Source organism: Vigna unguiculata, chromosome 1 (genome assembly GCF_004118075.2).
Source record: "Vigna unguiculata cultivar IT97K-499-35 chromosome 1, ASM411807v1, whole genome shotgun sequence".
Classification (NCBI taxonomy): Eukaryota; Viridiplantae; Streptophyta; class Magnoliopsida; order Fabales; family Fabaceae; genus Vigna; species Vigna unguiculata.
Window position 1 is genome coordinate 860,156 of NC_040279.1, and position 26,272 is coordinate 886,427.

The following is a 26,272-nucleotide window of genomic DNA, read 5'->3' on the forward strand; positions in this document are numbered from 1 at the left end:
TGACCAAGTTGGCTCAGCTCTACATCCGTGAGATAGTGAGACTTCATGGAGTGCCTAGTAGCATAGTGTCTGACAGAGACCCCCGGTTCACTTCCAGGTTCTGGCAGGCACTGCAGGAGGCTATGGATAGCAGGTTGAGGATGAGTTCTGCTTATCATCCTCAAACGGATGGCCAGTCAGAGAGGGTGATTCAGTCCTTGGAGGACTTGTTGAGGACGTGTATCTTGGACCACCTTGGTAGTTGGGATGAGGTGTTACCGCTGGTGGAGTTTACTTACAACAACAGCTACCAAGCGAGTATAGGGATGACACCTTATGAGGCTTTGTATGGGAGGAGGTGTAGGACTCCTTTATGTTGGTACCAGGACGGTGAGTCAGTTTTGGTTGGACCAGAGTTGTTGCAACAGACCACAGAGAAGGTGCAGTTAGTGAGAGACAGGTTGCAAGCATCCCAGAGTCGGCAGAAGGCATATGCTGACAGGAGGAGAAGGCCCCTAGAGTTTGAGGCTGGGGAGCATGTGTTCTTGAGGGTGACCCGAACCACTGGTGTGGGGAGGGCTATCCGCTCGAGAAAGCTGTCTCCTAAGTTTTTGGGTCCGTATCAGATCTTGAGGAGGATAGGACCCGTGGCTTATGAGATTGCATTACCACCTCGGTTGGCTAATCTACACCCAGTCTTTCATGTTTCACAGTTACGGAAGTACGTGTTTGACCCATCACATGTGTTGGAAGCGGAGGATGTGGAAGTCAGGGAGAATCTCCAGGTAGTGGTACAGCCCGTGGCTATAGAGGATCGCCAAGTGAAGGAGCGCAAGGGAAGAGCCACCCGTCTTGTTAAAGTCTTATGGGACCGGAGGACAGGTGACTCTACTTGGGAGCTAGAGGAGGACATGAGGAGTTCATACCCACATCTGTTCTGGTAAGTCTAATTTTTCGAGGACGAAAAATTTTTGTTGTTGGGGAGATATTGTAAGCTCTCTTTTTTTTCAGTAATATAAAGTTTGGGCCTGGCCTTTTCGGAGGCCCAAGGCCCTGCCCTACAGAAGGACCCTATACCCTACATTGTCCCCTCATTTTGGCTCTTGTCACTTTTTAGAAGGCTCCCCCTCCCTTAAACTCTCTGGACTCTAAGAAAGGCAGGAGCTCTGCTAGGGCACGTAGTCACCTCCCATTTCCAAGCTAGCTTAACCCGTCAGGTACTCTAGGTAAGTTAAAACTCAAGACCTTTTGTCCGTTTTTCTTCTTCCCACTGTCTTGTACGCTGGTTTTGGAAGGGTTTAACTCTGTACTCGTGTTTCTGTCTTGGTCTCCATGTTTCTAGCTCTCTTCCTTGGTTCTGGAGCTGCTGTTTTCGTAGAGTTGCGGGTCTGTTGTTTTTGGTGCTCAAACGAAGGTAAGGGAAGCTAGACTCTTCGGTCTTAAGTGTTTCTGGGTTATTTGTGGTCGTTTTGAGTTCGTATGCGTGCCTAGTATGTTTTTATCGAATGATATGGGTTTGCATGTGGGTTTGGGGGTGGATCTGGGCGGTTTCCGCCGTTGCATGTGGGTTGACAGTGGTGAACGCTGCTATTTTCGCCCAAGCGAGCTTGTCTCGCCTAGGCGAGAGTATCAGAGTACTCACCACCACGAGAGCTCGCCTAGGCGACCTGTCCACGTTCTGAGCGACGCCATGTCTCGCTCAAGCGAGGAGGTCTCGCCTGAGCGAGAAATCGTGAACAATCCCACGTTGCCCATCTCGCTTGAGCGAGAATTCGTGAAGGGGTCATGTCACGCGTCTCGCCTGAGCGAGAATGCGTGAGAAAACCCTGTTGCCTATCTCGCCTGAGCGAGAGGGTGCTATGTTTCCTTGGCTGTTTGAGTGATTTGTTGTATGTACCGTTTGAATTATTCTTTCTAAATATGATGTGCACGAGTATGATTGAATATTTGGATTAGTGTATGGCTATTTATCGCGAACATGCAAGATTTTGGTGTGTTAGCATGAGTTATGTGTGAAGTTGTGTTTGGATGGTTGATAATGAGCATGAGAAATCAATGTGGAGATAGCAAGTGGTGGTTATGTGGTGTGAAACATGAGATCGGTGTGAAATAGGCGTAATTCCATGAGTCTCGTGGGGAGACTTAATGGTGGCGTGTAGTGTATATATTAAGATAAGGATTCAAGTAAGGATTGCATCTCGAAACTCTAAAGGGTCATTGAGTCTCAGGTAGAGAAATCTGACCCAAGTGGTGAGAGTAGCGGGAGGCCCTAGTCTCTGGCAGGATAATGGCCTTAGACGCTTGAAGGCTAACCTCGTGAGTGGTAGGGTGAAACCCATTGGCAATGGCTCTGCAGAGCAGTAGAGGCCACCACGAGTGCAGGCATCCAGTGAATCCGATCTTAATATATGTATCCGGATAATTGAGTCATAGTGTCCTGTTTGTCTGCTATAACATGATATTCTGTGTTTGTGTGTTGCATGTTGAGGAATGTTTAAGTACTTGTAGTTGTAGCATGATAAGCTCTAATTGCACTAGCTTACCCTTGCATGTTTGTTGTGTCCTATTGTATGTTCTCTTTTGCGATGATCACCTTCTGGTGGGAGCAGATGGAAGGAATGACCGGGATGGACCTGAGAGAAGCAGCGGTGCGGCCTAGATTCCCTGTATGAATGTCTTAGGACCAGTTTAATGGCTGTGAGGCCTTTTTAGTGTTAGTTGCCTGGAGGGCAACCCTTTTTGCAAGACTGTTGAACCTTTAGAATTGTGTTTTGTTTATGGCATGGATGTATGCCTAAATTCTCCCTAAGTACTCCTATGGATGACTGTAATAGTTGTTTCTCGTTCGTTTCATGTTCATCTGAAAGCTTCTCGTTACTATAACTGTGTGATATTTCATTCGGTAGATTTATCTATTAAAATGGGACGTCACATGTTTCTTTGAGGAAGTGGATATGGGGGAGAGTGTGAAGATGAATTTGTGTAGATTTGGATAGATGAGTTTTTGTGTTTTTTTTTAGTGGATTTAGAGAGTAAAGTAAGTGGATTTGGAGATAAGTTTTATGAGAATTAGTGAGAGATTTGATTGATGTGATAGATAAAATTAATTGTAAAAATAGATAGAATTAGGAAGTTACCAAAATACCTTTGATGGAAAAAAAGAATAATTTTCTAATTTGTTATAAAAATAATTATAATTAATTAATACAAATTAAAAAATATTGAAATTGTATGAAATTTTAAAATGAAAAAAATATTTTTTTATGAATGTAAAAAAATTTATCTAATTATTTTTAAAAAAAAATTATACAAATTTATATAAATAAAGTTAAACAAAAGTTAAAAAAAAAAAACACACACACACGACATCGGTGTCGTAACCGGTGTCATCCCTTTCAATGTTAAGGCACCGGTTACGTAACCGGTGTCATCCACACAACACACACTTGCACACTCGCAGCACCGATGCATATCACCACCATGCCACCTCGTGCAACTACAACCACGACCTCCGTGTAACCACAACCCACCCCTTCATCCTCTTCCTCCCCTACCACACTCAACCAACTCATCTTCTTCCCCCTCCATGGATTCAACAAGGGCATTTTCGTCATCTGCCCAACCAGTATCATCGCTGTTTTGAGGGGATGGATTAATTCATCCATCCCCCAAATACGCTCTCTCATATCTGTGAAAATCATTGAAAACGAACACGTTCATACATGAAAATCCGCTCTCTCAAATACCATTAAACAGTACCAATCCCAGAAACGAACATTGCGTTAATTTTCTACAACAATAGCGAAACATGATTTTAGGGAAATTTGTAATTCTGGGTCACTTTGACCAAAAAATTGTAAAAAGGGGTCCGTTAAAAATTTTATTGTAAAAGTGGGTCGTGTCATCAGAGGGGACGACGACATTAAAGCTAAAGTCGTCATCCCAGATACCGGTTTCCCTCTTTTATTTTTTTTTTGAATGAAGTCGTCAAGCGGAGTGCCGATTTCCTCTTTTGCGCTCAGCCTCGCCCGCAGCCACGGTCTCAGCCTCAGTCAGACCAAGCCAATTCCCATCATCTTTGAAAAAGAATTTATGCCACCAACTGCTCTTCCTTGAAAGCCCACTGTGCTTTTCCGCTTTTGAAATGAATCCATTAAGCCGCCTCGTTTTGCTGCCCAACTGAATCACAAAGTTGGATGAACCATGCGATACGAAAGAGTTCAAAAGCAATTTCTGATTAAAAAAAAAAAGAAAATCGGCACTCCGCCTAACGACTTCATTTAAAAAAAAATAAAAAAAATAAAAAAAGGGGAAACCGGCCTCTGGAAGGACGACTTTAGCTTTAATGTCGTCATTCCCTCTGACGACACGACCCATTTTTACAATAAAATTTTCAACGAACCCCTTTTTACAATTTTTTGGTCAAAGTGACCCATAATTACAAATTTCCCATGATTTTATTAATGTCTATTATTTATAATAATATTTTTTCTATAAAAGCTATTTAAAACTTTATAAATAACTATTTATCTCAAATAACACGAGTGACCATTTTTAATATGAGATTAGTCCATTTACCATATTTTTTTATATTCACAATACTCAAACCTGATTTACTTGCTAATAACATTTTTTTTTTCCATATAATGCATAACTCATAAATTACCGAATAAAATGTTAATTTAGTGACTCTACACTTCGTATTATTAGTTATACACGAACTCGAAATTATTGATACTTCATTATAAAACTGAATTTGATTGTTTATTAAATAAAAGTTCGAAGATTTTGTTAAGAAAATGACCAAGTCTACATTTTTCTAGAACTATTTAAAACGGAAATGAATTGAAAATGAGTGAAAGAAAATAAAATTATATTTTTTTATAGTTTGGTTGTGATGAAAATGAAATAATACAAATTATGTGAGACCCACACAAAACTTGTTTCTCTCCAAAATCTAATGTGAAATGAGATGGATTCTCTCTCTAGTTTGTTAAATTAAAAACATACTTTGAACACAAATATATTGATATTATATTTATAATTGAAAAACTAATATAGAAAAAACTTGTTTTTGTTTTTTTTTAATTTTCATTAAATATTTTTATATACTACATTTATTTATGTTCCATTTTGTTTTTCAAATTCCAAATAAATGGAGGTAAATTAATATTAATCTAAATAATACAATACAACTTTCATAAAAAATAAAAAAATATAATAAAAGAGAAAATGACAAGTATAGCACGCAGATAGAGATAACAAAACAGCGCAACCCACGAGTGTGGCGGAAGAAGGGAAGAACCAACCAAACCATCGAAACAGGCACCGCCAATCGGAAGAAGAACGGTGGCGGAAGAGTGAGAACTGCAACGGTGGGCCATGGCGATGCGCGACCTCGTTTCCGGTGCTGCTGCTTGCGGCGACTCTTCTTCTTCCTCCGCTAATCCTCTCGCTTCTCTAGCCAACGCTCTTGTTGGCTCTTCCTCCAAAACTCAGGTCTTAGTTTCTCCTTTTTTCTCTATTACTCTCTCTTCACTCAACACTGATTTCAATTTTTTTGTCGCAAAACTATAACAGGAAAGGCTGAAGGAGATTCCGACATCCACTCCCACTGATCCTACCTCTCAATTTTACTCCACCGCTCTTCCCGTCAATCACCTTCCCGGCTCCGAATTCGATAAGCCTCTATTGGATGCAAACTCTCAGGTTCGGTTTGGATTGGATTCTTGTGTCTGTGATTGTTTGTGCCGTGTGTGTTTGTTTGTTATAATGTTATATTATGTGATACTTGTCAATAATGAATGATTTGAGTTATTGTAATTTTTGTTTTGACCGAAAACAGGCTTCGGAGTTTTTGCACAGGTTCCGTGGCGCGAGTGGGCTGGAAGAGACGTGGGATGAGATACAGCGTGAGACCGGGGTTGCCGGACCGCGGCAACTGGTGCCGGCAATTCAACAGCCGCCGTTGGATGGTAGGTTGTGTTTGGATTGGTCCAGGGGATTGTTTGGTGTCAGAAAATGTTTTCTGATTTCATTTTTATTGGCTTTCAATAGGTTGTGCAAGAATAAGTGAAGACAGGTTTTTATGTTTTTAATGTTTGTCTTGCTTTTACTTTATGATCTTCTGGAAACAGAAAATGAAGTGAAAACAGAGAATAAAATCAGAATGAAATTAAGTGATTTTTTTAGCGTTTCTGTTTTTAATTGTATTTTTTTTCCTGTATAAACTTTGCTGAACATAAGATGGAGTGAAAATGGAAAATATAAACCGAAAATGTTTTCTTGAACAAAACGGCTCTTAATAGAAAATAATTTTACCGTGGCATTTTAAATTGCCTTCTTTTTTCCTGTATAGATTCCGGAAAACAGAAAATAAAGTGAAAATACAATTTATAAACATCCTCTTAGAAAATAATGTTATTCTTTTGACTTGCCATGCTCTGGTTGTTGTGTATGGTGTTTCATGTTGTTCCTGTCATGCGCTTTAGCAAAGGTGCTGTGATTAGTGGTGGTTGTACTGTGAACTTGGTTTTTTATTTGAATGCATTGAGAAACTGAGCACAGAAGAAGAGGTGTGGAGTTGATGTTGTTTTCTCTGCAGGGACACCGCAAAGAGTTCTATCGAGTTTTTTGCACTCGTTTCTTGACAGCAGCCGTGGTGGAGTACCTTTTCATCCTACCCCTCTTCCGATGCTGGGTTTATCCGAAGGTGATAAACAATGCATACGAGACCGTAGCAGCATAATGGCTAGGCATCTGTTTGCAGATAAAAGTGAAGAATTTATCGATGCACAAGTAAGGGAATTCATGAATACATTCATCTGGTTTCACTTACTTTAGTCATACTCGTTGAGGGAAAAGAGTAGCAGAAAAATTTTTAGTTGTTTGTGTATTAGAGATTTAGAGTTCAATGTTTGATTACTGATTAGGTGCAAGGATGATCACCTAGGGTCTGGTGTGATTGCTCAATATGTTCTTTCCGTGTAACCTACCTTTAAGTTTTGCTAAGTGATTTTTCTTTTTTTTCTTTGGGTTGATAATTAATCGTGGATTAGATTATATGGGTTTGGGAGTTGCTCCTGTACCATAGCAGTTTCTTCATGTACTTTGGCTGACCTTTTATTTTATGGAGTCAAATGTCAATCAGCATCACTTCGTTCTTAAGTTATATCTTCACCAAAGTTTTACTTAAAACTTAGAAAAACTCTTCTTGTAGAGTATGCCAATCTTTCCCTTTATAAGGAATGTGCAGTGATGATGTATTCTATCTACATGTGATTAGTAATGATTTCTACCAGATATTTTGCTTCATTATCTTAAATAAAATGTTGTCTTTGCCTATATTCTTTTTATTGGTCGATTGACTCTGAACTCATCATATGTAACTACTTTTCAGGTAAATGCACTTCTATGCTCTCTAGATATTGATAGCAATGTCCGTGGTAAGGGACCTATGCCTGAAAGATTTCGGGAGCTTGAGGATTATTGGAATGAATCTCAAGGCAATATGAGACCTGGTCCTCCTCCTGCTGCAGATGGGTGGATTACTGAATTTAGTCAACATAGGGGAAAATATGATAATCCTGATTCATGGGCTAACTCCTTTGAGCAACAACATGGTGCAAATGGTTGGGCGTCTGAATTTGAACATGTGAGAAGTCTTTAATGTTCTATTTGTAGCTATAATTTGAAGTTACTTGCACTTTTTATCTGCAAATTAATGTGGTATTGAGTCTATTAATAATGAAATTGAAATCTTTGAACTTTATTGAGGAGACTTGTTGTACTTAATTGTCTGTTGATGCAAACATTAAGGATTTATTCTCATATCTACGCTTCAAGGTTGTATATAGCCTGAAAAATGTTAGACTTCCAATGCCCATTTTTGGTCAATTCATGAAATCTCCTAAACAAGTTCATCATATACTTAGTCAGTGGAAATTACTTCCCGAGCATCACTTCCAACTTGTAATTTTAGATTTTCCTGGGCTATCACGATGCTTCTACAACTTTTTTCTCCATTGTAGCTCTATTCCTCTAAAATTCAGTTTCACCATCCTACATTTTTTTTTTTCTGTCTACGGGCTTCTGTGCCAAATAATTTCTTTGATGCAACGTGCTATTTCTTCATTGGTGTCGGTGTTGGCATCCATCACCTGTAGCACACATATCAGGAGGAAAGAGCAATTTCAGGAATGTCTTCAGAATATCTGACTGCTTTATTTCTTTTCTGTTTCGAGATTATTATGATTTCAATCAGAATATCCAAAACAAATAGAACCCAAATAAACAGGTCATGAAAGAACATATAACTAAAAAATGAAGGCATGCATCATATCTTGTTTTATAGAACGTGTCTTTGATGCAATGCCTTCTTTCTTCGCTGGTATTGATGTTGGTGACACTAGACTTGGATTATACTGGTACTTGTAGAAAATAATCAATTTTTCATCGGACCTGAGTATAAATTGTTATTTGTAATTCATTTCTTATTTTAAGATTAATTTTTCTTGCAATCTCTTTGCAGTCCCAATTGTCATCAGTAGGTCAAATGCAAGGTATGAACATGTCAAACTTTGCTGCAATGGAACAGACTCGTATGCTTGCAAATACATTGGCCCAAAATGGTGATCCTAAATTTCAGGTTTCTCTGCTACACATGACTTTTATATTTCCAATCTAGTACATCAAAATATGCGACACTAGTTCATTAGTTTGTCTTTTTGCTAATTTACTCACCCTTATCATTTTGTTCTTTTTTGAGTGAACCAAGATAACTAAAAGAGAAATTTGGGACAAATGTTTATACATCAATCCCTTAATGGATAATTGTTTACTCTTGCAAACTTCGGGAAACTTCAGAATGTATGGTTATTGTGTTCCTTAGCCTTAATTTCAGGTGCTCTACACACAATTTTTTTGGTCTTGCACAATGATAGAACTTGGGTATTATGGGGGTGTCTACTTCCCACATCGAGTAATATGGGATGCTTGGTGAAGGTATTATGGGGGTGTCTACTTCCCACATCGAGTAATATGGGATGCTTGGTGAAGTACTTAAGTTCTTGGGTCTTTTCTTCAATAGCTAGCTTTTAAGGGTGCCCCAAGTGTTTGGTTACTTATCACACATTGTCCATCTATCACATTAAAATCCATTTGATTTCTTACTTATATTCAATTTATTCAGTAGTAATTATAATATTTACAGGACGGGAAAGATCATTTGGTGCTTCTGGAAACGTGATATGATTCTAGACTCTAGGCCACTTAGGACAACACGAGATTTTGGAATTAATATGTTAGTATTTACAGTGATTGCTCATTAATTTTATAATGGGCGATAATTATTCTTAAAATATTTTTTATTTTTTTAATATATTAACAAGAGTCACGTGTGGGAATAATATTCAAGTGATGCTGATATTTGATCTGTTGGCCTGTAATATGTAGGAATTAATATGTTAATATTTACAGTGACACCTAGTTGATTTTATGTGGTACTTATTCTTGAAATATTTTCGAATTTTTAAACGTATTAACTGGAGTATGTGTGGGAATAGTATTCTGGTGACGCTGATATTTGATTTTTAGGCCCAGAATGTAATGCTGAGATGGGTATCTCAGCTATCACGAGTTCTTTGACATGGAATGGTGTTCTTTGTCTCCTTGTGTGTTAAAGCTTATACTTGTGTCTGGTATTTTCATTGTTGTTTTTCAAAGGTACTGTGTAGGTTTTGAGTTAATACCTTGCATTTTTCTTTTTGTTATATTTTGTTGTGTTTTGGCTGCATTAGAAAAACGTTTTTTTTTTTTATAGATTATTCAATTATTTAAAAATCAGGAAAAGAGAGATGACAAGATTGAGAAGGGAAAACTGTGAAAAATATTGATTATACAGAAAGTTTGGGCTATGCCATAATGTTTTATCGAATGGTATCCTTGAAAGCCCTATGGATGGAACATACAACTTTCTTATTAATATTGATGAGCTTGTCTTTTCTGCGCTATAATATTCATGCGCCCTTGCTAAGAAGAGTGTTCTATTTTGTTGTTGCATTTCTTGCCCTCCTTGAAATAAGATAAAATTCAATTACATGCTATTGTGGTATGCAGAACTCAAAATTCCTTCAATTTGTGTCGAAGATGAGCCGTGGTGAGTTGATTATTGATGACAATCAGGTTAAAGAGAATGCATTACCTGCATCTGGAGATTGGGCAACGGAATATGATCAACAATATAATCGTGGTCAAGCATGGGCTGGAGAATATTTAAATGATAAGGCATGTCCAATGACCATGAAACTATATTATTCTTTTGCAAGTGTTTTATATTATTGATTGGCATATATTCTGTTATAAGTCTGATATATCTAGATATATAGTTTTTGGGTTAAAGAAGTGCCTGTGAAAAGGCAAGCATGTCACTTCAATTTGATCAACCAAAGGACTGTATAAACTGTGCAACAATGCAAATTTTGACTCATTATATGTAAATATCCTTTCAAAATTCAGGGTTTGAATCAAATAAGCTGGAAAGGGTTGTAATTCAGTTTATCTTAGCTGGGTTGAGCTGGAGTTGCAGAACAAATTTTGTTATGGTGTTTGTAAGAGTTGGGAGGCTTACTTGGATTTTAGTTTCAATAAGTTGATTTCCAATTTATGAGCAATTTCTTGAGGTTAGGATCCAGGTCTTTGATGGTAATTTGGGTTTTTGTGGACAATAATATATGAATTCGATGATTTTTTTTTTCACTCAGATGAGGTTTTGAAAGGCTTTGACTGAGAAGGACAAGATTTCCTAGCCTATTGGTGTTTATACTTTGCCATATGATCAGAAATATTATCCAAGTTTTCTATTGAGTTCTTGAGAACATATTTATATGGGAAGTGGGTGTTAGCATGGGTTCTATGGTTTTCATCCTTGAGAGTGGGTTTTTTTCCCTTTCTGGGACTATTAAATTGCAGAATTACATGTATTCTTACTTATGATTGTAATGCTGTGTGCAAACTCTTGTGCAACTGTTTGAATAGGTTGTTGGTTGTTGTTATTCCTAGCCTCCATTTTACTTAATGTTTTGATGTGGGAGCCTTGGGTGCAAAGGTAAGATTGATTTGTCTGAGCCTTGGGTACATAGGGTGTGCCTGCATATATTTGAACCTCCTTATACCCAAAACTGGTGGGAGATTCTTGCATGAAGTCACCCTTTTATATGCATGCAAGTCTGATACATCTCACAGTCGGTTTCTTTTGACTTGATTTATTTTAAGAACAAAGTAAAATCATTGATGTGTTGGCGATCCATTTTCCTAAAATTTTTGAATGCTGACTTGTGGTTTCTAGGTTTATCACGGACCTGATCAGTGGGTGAATGAATATGCAACTGAAGGACGGCAGCATGATGCAACTGATGATCAGTGGGTTAATGAATTTTCAAAGTTGAATGTTAATGATTGGGCAGATGAATTTGGTCAGCAGTTAGGTGAAGCAGCCTTAGGAGACAGCACTTCTGATAGTTGGGCACAAGCATACGATGAGTAAGTCAAACTTTTGAACAGACTGTACTAAAATTGTTTTTTTTAACAAAAAATAATTATTTACTGGATTGAGTGACAAACAACAGATTTTGTTTTAATAATAAGAATATATGGAAAGAATCATAACTATGTTTCATCTTGTGTACTTTTGGTTGGGGTAACTTTTATGAGTAGAATTGGAAGTTGCAATTTGAAAGCTGGTTTTGGCTTATGTGTCTAGTATTCTGGATTGATGTTTTAATTTGGTTTTCTACTTTTCTTTATTAAAAGAAATATGTTAACCGATCTTGATTCCCTTTTATGAACCATGCAATGCTCGTTCTGAATCAGTGAGAACTGAATGTTGGTTTGACTTTTTTTTTTCAAAATATAGATGCTGCCTTCAAATATTTGCCAAACTAAATGCCCATTCTTATGTTCCAATGTTCTAAATAAGTGATACATAGTGAACAAAAGAATCCTGGATATTATTTAAGGTTAAGATTATTGGTTGGTCTAATTTGGTTGCTCAGGAGGATAACAGTTCTCCTAAATGTACTTCACTTTTTTCATCACTTGATTATTCTTTCACTAACATTAAAAACTGGCTGTTCTTGTTCCGTTCCTATTGTGTATGTTTTTCTCTTTTTACTTGGGTTATGCCATATGTTTTCTCTTTAGCATAAAAAATATTACATACCAGCGAGGAGGTTATTGCTTTATTAATCACAATTTCTTTGGGGGTTATATGAAGGTTCCTAAATGAGCAAGTTGCTTCCAAGCAGCAGTTAGACAGTTCGAGGGGTGTGTATGTCTTTTCAGATTTAAACCCTTATGTTGGTCATCCAAATCCCCTAAAAGAAGGCCAAGATCTATTCAGAAAAGGACTTTTAAGTGAAGCAGTTCTAGCATTGGAAGCAGAAGTCCTAAAAAATCCTGAGAATGCTGAAGGATGGAGACTGCTTGGAATAGCGCATGCAGAGAATGATGATGATCAACAGGTTAGGTTATGCCTTATTGATGGTATCCCCATGTTTGCGTAGTCTGAAATCCCATGTATTATTGTGTTGTTGCAATTTTCTGGAGCCATACACATGTGATACAGAACAAACAATTCTATTAATTAATTTGTTTAAATTTATATGTCAACAGTCTATGACAGAGATGGTATTTCTGTTCCATGCATTATGCCATTCAAATTTGCTTCTTTGCTTAAACCATCAGATGTTTGTTCTAGATATAGTTTTTGTGCTTCCAATTTCATTTTGGTTCACTGAATAGTATATTTGTTGGCCATTTCACATATACAAAAAATAATAATTACCATTTTCATAACATAACGTGAATACAAATCTTATTATTTCATGAACTATTTTAAACTCTTTTTTGCGGCCTCTAAGGTCTTGTTTTAATATGGAAATCTGCCAAATCTTCAATGTACATTTTATGCAGCCATTTCATGTGATTTTATATTAGACTATTTGGTAAAAGACTGATACTTTATTCTTCTTCCTTGTCCCTTGTTACTCCGTGTAATTTGTCTTTGTCAGCACTTATCACAAATTAACCGTGTTTTGCTTTGAGCCCATCACTCTTATTTTCAAATGTTTACTTTAGAACTTAACTGTTTTAAAACTATTTAAACTTACACAGGCTATTGCAGCAATGATGAAAGCACAGGAGGCTGACCCGACAAACTTGGAGGTGCTTCTTGCTCTTGGTGTTAGTCATACAAATGGTTAGTAATGGCTTCTGATTTATTGCCTGGACGAATAACGATAATAGCAACCTAACTTAAAGATCATTTGTCACATTAAATCTTGATGCTTGAGTTAATTTATATGTACATTCCTACTCAGTTTTGGAATTTTTCTTTGGTGAAAATTTTAAAAGTTGGATATTTCTTTAAATGAGCTAATATACTTTTACTTGCTTTGGAGGGATTCTTATACTTCATTGTGTACTCGTCTTCTCTTTTACTAGATTTGTAACTGAAAGCATTGATGCAAATGACTTGTAGGTTTTTCCATTTTATTCCTAGATATAAAATATTGAGCCATCTACTGATATTTGCAGAACTAGAGCAAACAGCTGCTCTGAAGTATCTATATGGATGGTTGCGCCATCACCCAAAATATGGAACACTTGCCCCGCCTGAGATTTCTGATTCTTTGTACTATGCTGATGTAAGTGGATTGATTACCTATGTTGGGATTTGTGTAAAGGATTATTAAATACCTGTAAAAACCCCATGCATACATTTTCCGGGTCTTTTATGACACCCAACTAGTTCCCCTCTAATTGGGTTGGTTCATTTTGGGATTAAGTGATAACTCCATGCTTAAGCTGGGGGTCAAATTCCAGTCCTTTTATAAGGGACCCAAGTGCCAAACCACTTGTGACTTTGGTACACGTTATAATTTTTTAATCAATAAACAAATGTATTTGAAAAGCCTTGTGGAGATGTGTTGTCTTTGCACGTTTTTTGGGTGTTTTGTGTAGTAATAAATATGCAATAGGCTAAACAGCAACCACAACAGCAATAATAATATAAGGAACTCTTTAAAGCATACCATATAGTATAATAAACTAAACAATAATAGTAATAAAATTTTAAAATAGCAGCCATCCCACAATGTGCCTAACCTGTACCACTAGCATTTTTTAAGCCGGCCATTCTAGGCTCTATTTGGGATTTGAAGTTGTGATGTCAAAATAAGTCAAATGCACAAGAATAAATCAATTCTCTAAATTGTGGTGACTGCATCTATCATTTCTAGTGATTGCTATTTCCTTATTTCCATATTTAACATTTATTACCTCTAGAGTCATATAAGCAAAAAATTGCCATGTTAAGTGAACTTAAAATATGAGCAAGTTCCAACTTCCAAAATTCTATTTAATGTATTATTATCAAAAATACCCATATATTAATTCTAGGAACCATCTCCAATAAATATGATCTTAGTGAGTTTATGTCTAATTCAAGCTTACAAAACCAACTTATAAGGTAAGGATTGCATCCTATTTATATATTATAATCTGACCTTACTCCTAGTCAATTTGGGATATCCAACATACTTCCTCATGCTGAGCAATGAATATCTTGAATGTGGAATTAAATATTTGTGGGTGGTCTAAGAGGAGCCTAATAATAATATCATGGAACTTTGACTGGGACAAACTGTATCTTAGTAAATGTGTGTATGCCTAACTCAATCTTACAAAATGTGGTTGTAAGATGAAGATTGCATCCCACTTACAAATTATAATTTGACTTCACTCCTAATTGATGTAGAATCTCCAACATGTGATTAAGGTTAATTTAGAAAATGTACTCCCATATTATATGAAATCAAGAATACTGAATGAACCTAACCACCATTCTTAAGAGGTGTGAAATTAGTTATTTTTGCTTGTATATGAGATGAAAGGGAGTATTAAATGTGATATCTAACAATTGGAAAGATTAATTTTCCTTTCTGCAGGTTGCTAGGTTATTCAATGAAGCTGCTGAAGTGTCTCCGGATGATGCAGATGTCCACATAGTTCTTGGGGTCATGTATAACTTATCCAGAGAATATGACAAAGCTATTGCATCTTTTGAAAGAGCACTGAAACTTAAGCCACAGGATTACTCATTATGGAACAAACTGGGTGCTACACAGGCAAACAGTATTCAAAGTGCTGATGCAATAATGGCTTATCAACAGGTGCTGTGTATAGAATTTAATGCTGCTATTGCTGTAGCCTGTAGCTTTAATGTATTTGTGTCAATCAAATGTAACTTATTGTGTCAAGATTTTTGGAAATCAAATGTGTGAGCATGAGGGGGATATTTATCGAACTATATATTAGGGAGTTTGCTATGTCTCGTTCCAAATCCTTCATTTTACTTATTTAACGGTATATCACTAGCTCTTTAGATATTTCCAGCTGTCGCAATAATATGAAGACAGTCAAATGTTCTTTTATTCATTCTGTGCAAGTTAACTGCCTTTTCTATAATTATATTATGAAGGTGTTTTTGGAGTGAACATGCAATCTATTTCTTTTAGTGAATTCTATTCTTTGTCGGGTGCAATTCTCCCTTTGACTAAAACAATAATCATTTCAGGCACTTGATTTAAAGCCTAACTATGTTCGTGCTTGGGCAAATATGGGTATCAGTTATGCAAACCAGGTCAGTTCCCCGCTGGGCATTTATCTTATCTGTATCGTACATATCAAGGTAGAAGTAGAATTTTGCTTGTCATTTCAGTTTTCACTATCTTTATGGTAACTGTATTCTGCCATGCAAATGTAAAACTCTAGCATGTATGTTGCATGACAGCTATATCAGTAAAAAGAAACTCAACTTTGGTATGATTTTGGGTTCTGGATTTCAATCTTTTCTCCAAAGCACTGGGCATTACATTGTACGGTTGGTGGGTGTACATTTGGATACCCATCTATGCAGTATGTTGGGACATGTTGGGGGCGATTCTTTTTGTTGTGGAATAATGAAGCATGTCAAATATTTTGGATAAGTTTAGCTTTTGTTGTGGAGATATTATGTTGCAGTTGTTTCTCTTAATGGTTGGAGAAATACACCATTTCCCTTTTACTTGTTTGGAGAAAGAGAGGAAGGAAATGGAGAGGAGGAAGATAGGATGAAAATACCCAACTTTTACTGTTTGAGAGGATAAAAAAGAATGATTTTTGGTTGGGGTCCATATAAAATTTCCCAAAAGTTGAGTTGCTCTCTATTCTATAACAGATGTCAAAGATGGAGGAATGAAAACGACAGTTATTTAACACTAATTAGCTATTTTGTATGTTGTATCTTAATTGTCATGATAAAATTAATTTATTATACCTACCTATACACTTCCTACAGGGTATGTACGACGAGTCCATTCGATATTATGTTCGAGCACTTGCCATGAATCCAAAAGCAGAGAATGCATGGCAATATTTGAGAATTTCATTAAGGTATATTATAATATATATATATATATATATATATATATATATATATATATATTATTACTATTATTATTAGCAGAGAGAAGTATTGCAGGATTTTACTGACAAGAATAGGAAAGTGATAATTTAAATTAGGTGTTGATTTTATATTCTCGTGACTTACCTTCTGTCTCATCCTATTTTCCAGCTGTGCTTCTAGGAATGACATGTTAGAAGCTTGTGATAGTCGTAATTTGGACCTTCTCCAGAAGGAGTTTCCACTACAGTAAGGGTGCGTTTGAGTAAACAGTTTAATTAAGCTCTTATGTAGAAGTTATTTTTATAATTGAAAACTTTTCAAATAAAAGCTATTTTTATGTTTATTAGAGAGGTTGCTTATTAAAATAAGGTGAAAACAACTTATAGACATGTAATAAGCTGATTCCATAAGTTTTGACGAACACTACGCAAATTCCATTATCATAGGTTCAAATAAGCTCCGACTTTTTCTGAGTGGGTGAATTACAGGAGGGACTCTTCTACTGTCGAGGTGGTTGCTTGAACATGAATCCTAATTTTCCTTAATACTTTTGGATGAGTAAATGGTACATTTTCTGACATTAAAGCTCGCAGTAGATGTCTGCTTCCGTAGAGATTTCTAGAAGAATTGCAAGGCGATCAAGTGACTAAGCCTGCAGGTGAATACGATGCATTATTCTATCAATCTTTGAACATACGGTGTATGTATATTATAGGCACATTTACAGACTCCATTTCTTAATGTTAGAAAAGCTACTTGTTAGAGAACAGCTGCAGTACTTAAGTTAAGGAATGCGACTTTCCATAATAAAGTTGAGCTTATCGTGTATGTAGATAAATACAAGTATACAAGAATAATCACATATTATGTATCTCATTTGTCGAAACTATAAATAACTTGATGACCATCCCACTTTCTAATTAGCCTTTTTGAGAATTATACTCTATTAATTATCATGTATTCAGCACTCATTGATTTGTTTGGATAATCTTGTGTGTCAGTACTTGTACAACAAAAATAGTTTTGTTCCTCTGGTGATGTCAGCATGTGGATTACTCGAATATCTTTTGGCTTAGTGAAAGACCAAATCTGCACATGCTCGTTGTCTTTTGTCTTTGTTAAAGGCTAAATCTTCATACCAAATCTATCATGTAAGGTATATTGATGTGCTTTATGTTGGTTGTCATGAGTCTAAGACAACTATTATTCTTTATTAAGGTTTGGAGGACCAACTACGTTAACTATGGCGGAGTTAATGGAGAAGATAATAATGAGGAATATTTATTAGGGTTCATGGATCATGGATCATGGATGGGGTCTTAATTTGGTGGACTGTTCGTAAAAGTAATCGATATATGTTTTTTCAGAACCAATATTTGGAAGTTAACAAGGACATAACAATTCTTTTAGTTTTTTTAGAACAAATTGATTTCTATCTCTCTGTATGTGTGTGTATGGAGAGTACGTATCTTCATTTATAAATAACGTAGTCCATGTACTGGTGTTGAATGGATACGTATCTTCATCTTTTTAACACCATTTAACTCTGGAAGTTTTCAACAAGTTAATTAACGTACTTTTCTGTTATGAACCGGTTATTCAAACTGGTCACTACGTTATTTAAAAAATTCTTTATACAGAGTTTTCGTCAGTATCATTAAAAACTTGCACTATTAACACAAGGACGGTAATTGCTATCCAATTATGACTTGTCCTGATTGCTTTGGGAGATCCAATGAGAAAGTACCAACCCTTATAATATTGCTATTATTGGTCATGAAGTATAGTAGAGATGGAACACATACCATCTACTCTTTTCTGGAAACTCGTTTTGTATATTGATTCACATGTTACTTCTTCTCTAGATGGCCTGATGGAAAAAAAAAATAACTTCTAATATAAATGGTATTATTAGTAGATACAAACAAGGAAGAGGCAACGAAGGGAGAAAGGGCGAGGTTTGTGGGGCATTTTCTCTTACAGATATAGGCTTGTGGGGCATTTTCTCTTAGAAACTGCTCTCGTTATTCTGTTGCTGGCTCATTTGACATGCAGAGGATGATTCATTTGCGACTTTATTCATCAACTTGGCTGCTTGCATGCTCTCCTCAAATTTGATTTCGTCCATTGAAAGTGATTTGGCATTTAAGTCAACTATAAATGACGTTGCTTACACTAGATTTGTGAAATAATATTTAGCTTCTGATATGAGTTTTGCTTGCCTTCCGAACAACTTGATGAATTTGAGGTTGGAATGCAACTTTGGAGGATTTGCGTAAAAGTGACAAACCAAAAGAAATAAATCAATCAGTGTCAAAAAGGGTAGTGTAAAGTGAAGCCTATTGCGACCAAAAATCAATGAAAGGAAAAGTTCGAATTTAATCAAAACACAATTTATAGGCTCAAGACAATACCCCCGAAATCATGATGAGGCTTTACCATTCAGGCTATTACAACATATTCTTATATTTTTTTATTAAAAAAAACATGACTCAAGTTCTGTATATAAAACCTTATAAGTTGGACTGAAGCATTGATTATGCAGCATCATGGTAGTATCTCTACTCAAGAGTTCTGTGTCTTCTACACATCTACTTTGACATCAAATAATTTGCAAAGAATTATAATACTATTAGTGAAAACTCTTACAATTCGATTTTGCAACTAGGTTATGTTGGATTTCCAACACACCATCATCACATTGTGGAAGATGTCAACACAAATACTAAAATAGATTATAAATTATGTTTTAGAATTATATACAAAGCATCTTCTACACTTTGTTATGCTACTATACTGTACGCAAAGAGGATCTTGTTATCCTATCTTAAAAAAATAAGTTTAAATCTTGTTTAATTTTACGATATCGATTTATAAGATGAAATTTGTATCTACCTATTATACATAAAATATTAGGTTTAAAATCTATTCTAACAAGAGACATGAACAACTTTATATCAAATTTCAAACATTCTCCTCGCCTTTATCTTTCCGACTACCCTCGATCACTACGGTCTGCATTCAAGAAATTACATTTTACAAATTCTACAGCAACCACAATGAAAGGACGTAAAACAACCCTCTTGATCAGTCCAGTCATTCTTCTTTGTCTGTGCATGAAGGTGTTGTATGCAAACAGTATAGGCTACAACAATATAGAAATTATAATGTAATTATTCGTCCAAAAAAAAAAATGCACGTATAAGTAAATATGTTAAGAACATTACCATGTTGGCATCCCTACCATGAGGGCGAAACCCAAAACATTCAATGGTGGTTAATATCTGATGATCTATCTCAACAATGAATTGTCTGAAAAGTTTGAATAAAATAATTAGACCAATTAAGCATGGAAATTAAAAACTCAAGTTTCAATCCAAAAGAGATACCTTCCTGATTGTGAAGTCACAATCCTTCTCTACAATTCAAACATGTCTACGCCCAGTCAAGTATTTTGTGGTTCAGTGGATGGAACAATTGCCATTTCCTGAGGATTAGTTTCGGCGCCTTCTGCCACCCTTGCTGGGTTGGATTTATACGAAAAGTTGACAAAACCTAAACTAGAATCGGTGGAAAAGGAAACCGAGGAGATGAAATCAGATGTCTATACCTACGACGAGAAGGTGGCAGAAAAGAAGAACAAGAATGAGGAGACTTGGTACGTACGATTTCTACAATTTTTTTTTTCTGGAATATCACTGAAATGGTGAAATAAAGTCTCTATGACTTCTCAACTTGTGTACATAACTTTTCTATTTATTGTGGATTCAATGTGTTGATTGTCTATTTTTTGTGATAAAATGAATGTTTTGTGATTGTGTTTAAATTTTCAGAAAATTCAAAAACAGATTTATTGTTGATGTATTCTCTGCATCATCCTCTGACATTCTTCTCTTGACGCTGTGTAAGGCACGAGTAAGAAGAACCTCAAATATACCAACAACATTGGAGTGTCCACAAATTGGAAGACAAAAAACGAATCAACACCAACATCGATAACCTCATTGTATAATCACTAACAAGGGTTACCAAAACTACATAAAGTACACAAGAAAAATCATAAACTAACAATTGCATCAAATTCAAACCCCCAATCAGAGATTCCAATTGGGGATTGGTCCTTCTTCGAAAAAAGTTTACAGTTCTTACAAAATTCCTTGTTCGAGTGTCCAACCTAAAAATGCAAAACGAAATTCCACATGAAAAAAAAATAGGGGTCAATGGGGGGAACGCGAGTAGTCCAAACCTCAAAGAACAAACGGAAGGGGATAAAGGAAGAAATGAAATACCTTAAAACCTGGAGAACTGAAACAAAACGCAGTGAGCAATTGCAGAACAATGGAGTGTGGGTCTGGACAAAGAATAAGGAAGAGGGCTTCCACAAAGAACGAAGAATAAGAAGATGGACAATGGAACGCGGGTTTTCAAACCTATTCTCCCATACCATTTCAAACATTCTACGACTTTTCCCTCCATGCTGACGTGGTTTTTTTTAAAATAAAGTCTAAAATAAAAATAAAAAGTTGTCAACCACTCGTTTTCATTTCATTTTGATAACTTTTCTTTAGGTATTATTTTTTAAATGAATTTTCATTTTTTTTCTTATTTTTAATATTTCAAAATCACTTAAAAAATGATACAACAAATCATAAGAAAAAGTTATCAAAATTTAGTAATCAAAATATCATTGTTTTTTTAATAATATGGATGATCCATATTATTGTTATTAGCGAAAGCGAGACACCAATCGATTCGTATTTTTTTATTTCTATAAAAGTTTGAGAGAAATATATAATTAATTTTTAAAGTAATTATTAATTATAAAATTAGAAAAAAAAATATGTATGCAAAAAAAAATTAAAATAATTATTAAACATAAAAGAGATTTTTAGAACAATGGTTAAAAATAAAATATTTATGAAATAATTAATTTTTAAAATAATAATTAAGAGTAAAACTGAAATAACAAAATGTGGACACAATAGAGAGTATCTCTTTATATATTGTTATAGATAATTATTTTTTAAAATAATAATTAAAGATAAAACTGAAATAACAAAATGTGGAACAAAAGAGATATATTATTATAAATTATTATAGATTATAAAAAAGATATATTATTATAGATTATCCTTTTTATATATTATTATAGATCACAATTTTTTATTTTAATACATAAGGGTAAAATAAGAATATGTGATGAATATCTCTTAATAATCTTTTTAGGAAAGGACTCTCCATCCTTAACATGAGTCATGGATGTCTCTAAAGAAAGAAGAAAAATCTAAAACTAATCTTACTAAAACTTTTGATAAATCATCTTACAATCTTTAAAAATATTGTTTGATATCGATTATACAAAAAAATATAAGTGATATAGATAACAAATACATGTGTAGTACACATGAATGAGATCATCTCGGACCAAATAAAAAGACACCATGTCAACATAGGTATAAACATCACGGTCAAAACTAATAAAGATCAAGCATAGTTAAGAAGAGATTAAGACATAAGATGATTAGCGAAATCCTAAATAAATTAACAAATATAATCACTTTGATAGTTTATGCTCAACCAAATAAAAACCCATGAATCTCATATAAATAATATTGTTTACTAAGTAACTATTATATATTTATTATAACATTTATTACTATTTTGACGTATATATCTGACTTAAGCGTCATGATGTCTTCACAGGCACGTCCTGTTTCAAGACATTGGAATATCTCAACCACTGACAATGGACATTATGGATTGGATGTAGAATATTGTACCTAGATATATCAAAGATTACCTGAGTAAAACAACAAACATCATGGATTGGATGTAGAATATTGCAGAGAACTTCATATAGAGTCCATAAATAATATATTTGGACTATATAAGAACACATGTATATCGAAACATTTCAGTTTCTTTTATTAAAAAATAAATGTATATTGTACCTTAATTTATTTCAATTTGTTTTTTCCATTTCTAATTTTCTTGACAAAACAATAAATATGTAGACTTTTCATTTTCATATTAATTAATATTTAAATCTATATATCATACTACATTTTAAAAAAATACAGACATCTAAATATTATTTTTATAAAATACAAAAAAGCACAACTTTACAATTTTAAAGCTTAAATTAAAAACCTAAATTACTATCTCATTTGATACAAACGTAAAATGGAGAATCATTAAGGATTTACTTGACAGTCATATACATTAAAAAAAATCCAAACTATTAATTTATGTATAAATTAATTTATGAACGTTTTTTTATAAATTTCTTTAAATTTCACTTTTAAATTATATATTAAACTGATTTTAGTTTATTAAAAAACATATTTTATTTATTTATTACTTTTATTCTAAAATTACTTACAAAGGTCATCATTGACTCGAGCATTCCTCATCCCCTTGTATTTATTCCTTAGAAGAAAGTATAGACTAGTCAAGTCAACGAGACTCAGGACTTGGAAGAAAGTGGACACAAATTGAAAACTTGTAATCTACGCTTAGAAAACCAAAACAGACACATTAATAATAATTCTTTTTTCCTTTAATCCGTTAAGAAATGTTACTTAATATTAAAAATTAAAACTATTATTCTCAATTTTAAAAAATAGAAACTAAAATAACTATAAAGGCTAGAATTAAAACACAAAAATACATAAATATTATTGTACTTATAATCTTCGTTAAAAAAAAATGACAAAGCATAATCACTTTTAAAATGAAATTATTATACGTAAAAAGCACGATAATAAGTAATGATGAACCCTGTGGAATCTCGCATGAGTCTATATATGCAGTGAAAGAGTGAGCAGCAACGGCAAGCACACACAGAAAACAACATTGAAGCGATCAACCATGGTTTGTTTCTCATCACAATCACAGTTTCGTGTTTTACTAGTTTTGGTGTATGCAATAACGATTCACAAAGGTGTGTGTAGTACAAATGTGAAGCTGAGTTGCAATGAAAAAGATCGATCTCCATTGCTGCTATTCAAACACAGCGTCAAAGATCATTCCAACAAGCTCTCATCTTGGTCCAGTGGAGAAGATTGCTGTGCGTGGAAAGGAGTGTTGTGTGACAACACCACAGGGAGAGTCACAAGACTTGATCTGAACCAACAGTACTTGGAAGGTGAAATCAATCTATCTCTTCTTCAAATTGAATTTTTGACCTACTTGGACTTGAGCATGAATGATTTCACAGCTTTAATTCATCCACCTCTTTCTACTGCACATTTCAACTTATCTTACCTTGAATACCTGGACTTATCCTTCAATGAAGATCTTCATTTCAACAATCTTCAATGGCTTTCTCAACTTCCTCCTTCGTTGAAATGTCTAAATCTCAGTGAGATTAATCTTGAAAATGAAACAAACTGGCTTCAAACCATGGCCATGCATCATCCTTCTCTGTTAGAGTTGAGATTGGCAAGTTGTGGGTTAGTCAACATGAGCCCTTTTGTCAAGTTTGTGAATTTTACATCACTTCTCACACTTGACTTGTCTGGGAATTACTTTGACTCTGAGTTGCCTTATTGGTTGTTTAACGTTAGCAGTGACATTTTCCACATCGACCTTAGCTTCAATAATTTAAAGGGTAGAATCCCCAAGAGCTTGCTTAATCTTCGAAATCTTGAATCTTTGAGATTGTCAAATAACGAACTTACTGGACCAATTCCGGATTGGTTAGGGGAGCATGAACGTCTGCAACATCTTGTTCTTTCTGAAAACTTGTTTAACGGTCCCTTTCCTTCCACTCTTGGAAACCTTTCATCCTTAACTGAATTAGGTGTTAGCTCCGGTTTCTTGAGTGGTAATCTTACAGACACAATTGGCCAACTCTCTAACTTGAGGACTTTGTTCATTGGAGGCTCATTGTCTGGTGTTCTATCTGAGAAGCACTTCTCCAAACTCTTTAACTTGGAATCACTTGTCCTGAATTCAGGTTTTTCTTTTGACATTGATCCTAAATGGATTCCTCCTTTCCAACTTCGTGAAGTTAGCTTGAAAAACACAAATCTAGGTCCTACTTTTCCAGAATGGCTATACACACAAACGACACTAGAAGCTCTAGACACTTCTTTTTCCAAACTTTCTTCCATAAATGCAGACAAGTTTTGGAGTTTTGTAGCCAAAATCAGAGCCATTAACTTGTCCTTCAACGCAATCAGTGCAGACTTGTCAAATGTCACTCTAGAATCTGAATATGCAATATTGGCTTGCAACAACTTCAGAGGAACACTCCCACGTATATCATCAAATGTCTTCATGATTAATATGGCAAACAATTCCTTGTCTGGACCCATTTCTCCCTTTCTGTGTCATAAATCAGGCAAGAAAAGTGCATTGGGTTACTTGGATATATCAATTAATTCATTGAGCGGAGTGATTCCCAATTGCTGGGAGAATTGGAGAAGTTTGACATTCCTTTTCATTGGCAACAATAGGCTAGAAGGTGAGATTCCTCCATCAATTGAGCTGTTAAATGAAATCATTGTGATGGACTTCAACAAGAACAACTTGTCTGGGGAGTTTTCACTGGACTTGTCAAACATGAAATCGTTGGTATTCATCAACCTTGGACATAACAGTTTTTCTGGAGTTGTACCAACAAAGATGCCAGAGAGTATGCAAGTGATGATATTGAGATCCAATCAATTTAGTAGCAACATTCCGCAACAACTGTGCAGCCTTCCCTCTCTGATACAACTTGATCTTTCACAGAATAAACTTGTTGGATCCATTCCTCCTTGTGTCTGCAACGTTAGTTCCATGGATGGTGAAAGAAGAATAAGACATTTCAGGTTTACTTTCGATTTGTTTTGGAAAGGTCGAGAGTTGGGGTACAGAGACATTGGTCTGTTGAGAAATTTGGATCTCTCATCAAACAATCTGTCTGGAGAGATCCCCACTGAACTCTTTGGCCTCACTCAATTGTTGTTCTTGAACTTGTCTAGAAATCATTTAAAGGGAAAGATACCAATCAAGATTGGTGGCATGAAAAATTTGGAGTCTCTCGATCTCTCCAACAATCACCTTTCAGGGACAATTCCCAGAACAATATCCAATTTAACTTTTCTGAGTTATCTCAATCTGTCGTACAATGATTTCAGCGGAGAAATCCCATTGGGGACTCAACTTGAGAGCTTTGATGCATGGAGCTATGTTGGGAATCCCAAACTATGTGGACTTCCTCTGCCAAAAAATTGCTCCAACACACACCAGAGAGTGGGAAGTGGTGCAAACAACTCACAGAATGAGTCACTCTATCTTGGGATGGTAGGTGGATTTGTTGTTGGCTTGTGGGGAGTGTGGGGTTCTTTGTTCATCAACAGAGCATGGAGACACAAATATTTTCTTATGTTGAATCATGTAGCAGATTGGCTTTATGAGGTTATAGTTCTCAAGATCAATCATTTTTCTCGGGTAAGAGCAAGTGCTAGATGAAGTAAAAGACTGATTCCACGAGTTTTCAGAGAAGATGCTTACAAATAAATAAAGTTACTTGCAAAGATAGCAATGTCAAAGTTACTTATTAATACCTCATTTTGTCTTACAATCTCACACCTAATTAATGTTACTTGCAATTAGAGTGTAATTGTTTTGTACTGGAGTACTCTTGGGTTATATTTGTTTTTTGGTACATGGGTTATGGTTATAGTCAAAATTGTTTTTTGGTACTTGAATAATAATTTTGAACTCGGCTGTTTTCTCCGGTGATTATTTCAACAAGTCACTATAAGTTTTCATCTTTATTTCTATCTTTATCCAACG

At 35.2% G+C, this 26,272-nt stretch overlaps 2 protein-coding genes and 1 long non-coding RNA gene across 8 annotated transcripts; 2 read left to right on the forward strand and 1 right to left on the reverse strand.

Annotated features, from left to right (window-relative positions):
• The first annotated feature begins 5,223 nt into the window (after positions 1 to 5,223).
• Positions 5,224 to 17,409, forward strand: LOC114182418 (peroxisome biogenesis protein 5). Of its 6 annotated transcripts, none has more exons than XR_003604092.1 (17): positions 5,224 to 5,478; positions 5,560 to 5,688; positions 5,825 to 5,954; positions 6,584 to 6,777; positions 7,379 to 7,633; positions 8,510 to 8,626; positions 10,096 to 10,263; positions 11,324 to 11,517; positions 12,251 to 12,497; positions 13,150 to 13,234; positions 13,573 to 13,682; positions 14,985 to 15,209; positions 15,614 to 15,679; positions 16,376 to 16,470; positions 16,652 to 16,735; positions 16,930 to 16,993; positions 17,077 to 17,409. XR_003604092.1 is itself a non-coding variant. In XM_028069310.1 (17 exons), exons 1-15 carry the CDS (start codon positions 5,362 to 5,364, stop codon positions 16,731 to 16,733), a joined length of 2,214 nt encoding a protein of 737 aa, XP_027925111.1. In that variant the 5' UTR covers positions 5,224 to 5,361; the 3' UTR covers positions 16,734 to 16,735; positions 16,972 to 16,993; positions 17,077 to 17,409. The 6 variants fall into 6 exon arrangements, 4 of the variants coding, with proteins under 4 accessions (XP_027925111.1, XP_027925115.1, XP_027925091.1 ...); XR_003604091.1 differs by having other exon boundaries at positions 17,080 to 17,409; XM_028069310.1 differs by having other exon boundaries at positions 16,972 to 16,993.
• Positions 17,410 to 19,345: 1,936 nt separating this feature from the next.
• On the reverse strand, positions 19,346 to 20,890 carry LOC114162914. Its single transcript, XR_003599314.1, has 4 exons — positions 20,773 to 20,890; positions 19,873 to 20,657; positions 19,711 to 19,795; positions 19,346 to 19,628 (listed from the first exon to the last, which is right to left on the reverse strand). It is a non-coding gene; the product is annotated as an uncharacterized LOC114162914 (long non-coding RNA).
• Positions 20,891 to 23,244: 2,354 nt separating this feature from the next.
• Positions 23,245 to 26,221, forward strand: LOC114193925 (receptor-like protein EIX1). Its single transcript, XM_028083927.1, has one exon. The coding sequence runs from the start codon at positions 23,354 to 23,356 to the stop codon at positions 25,943 to 25,945; it is 2,592 nt and encodes an 863-aa protein (XP_027939728.1). The 5' UTR covers positions 23,245 to 23,353; the 3' UTR covers positions 25,946 to 26,221.
• Positions 26,222 to 26,272: the final 51 nt, after the last annotated feature.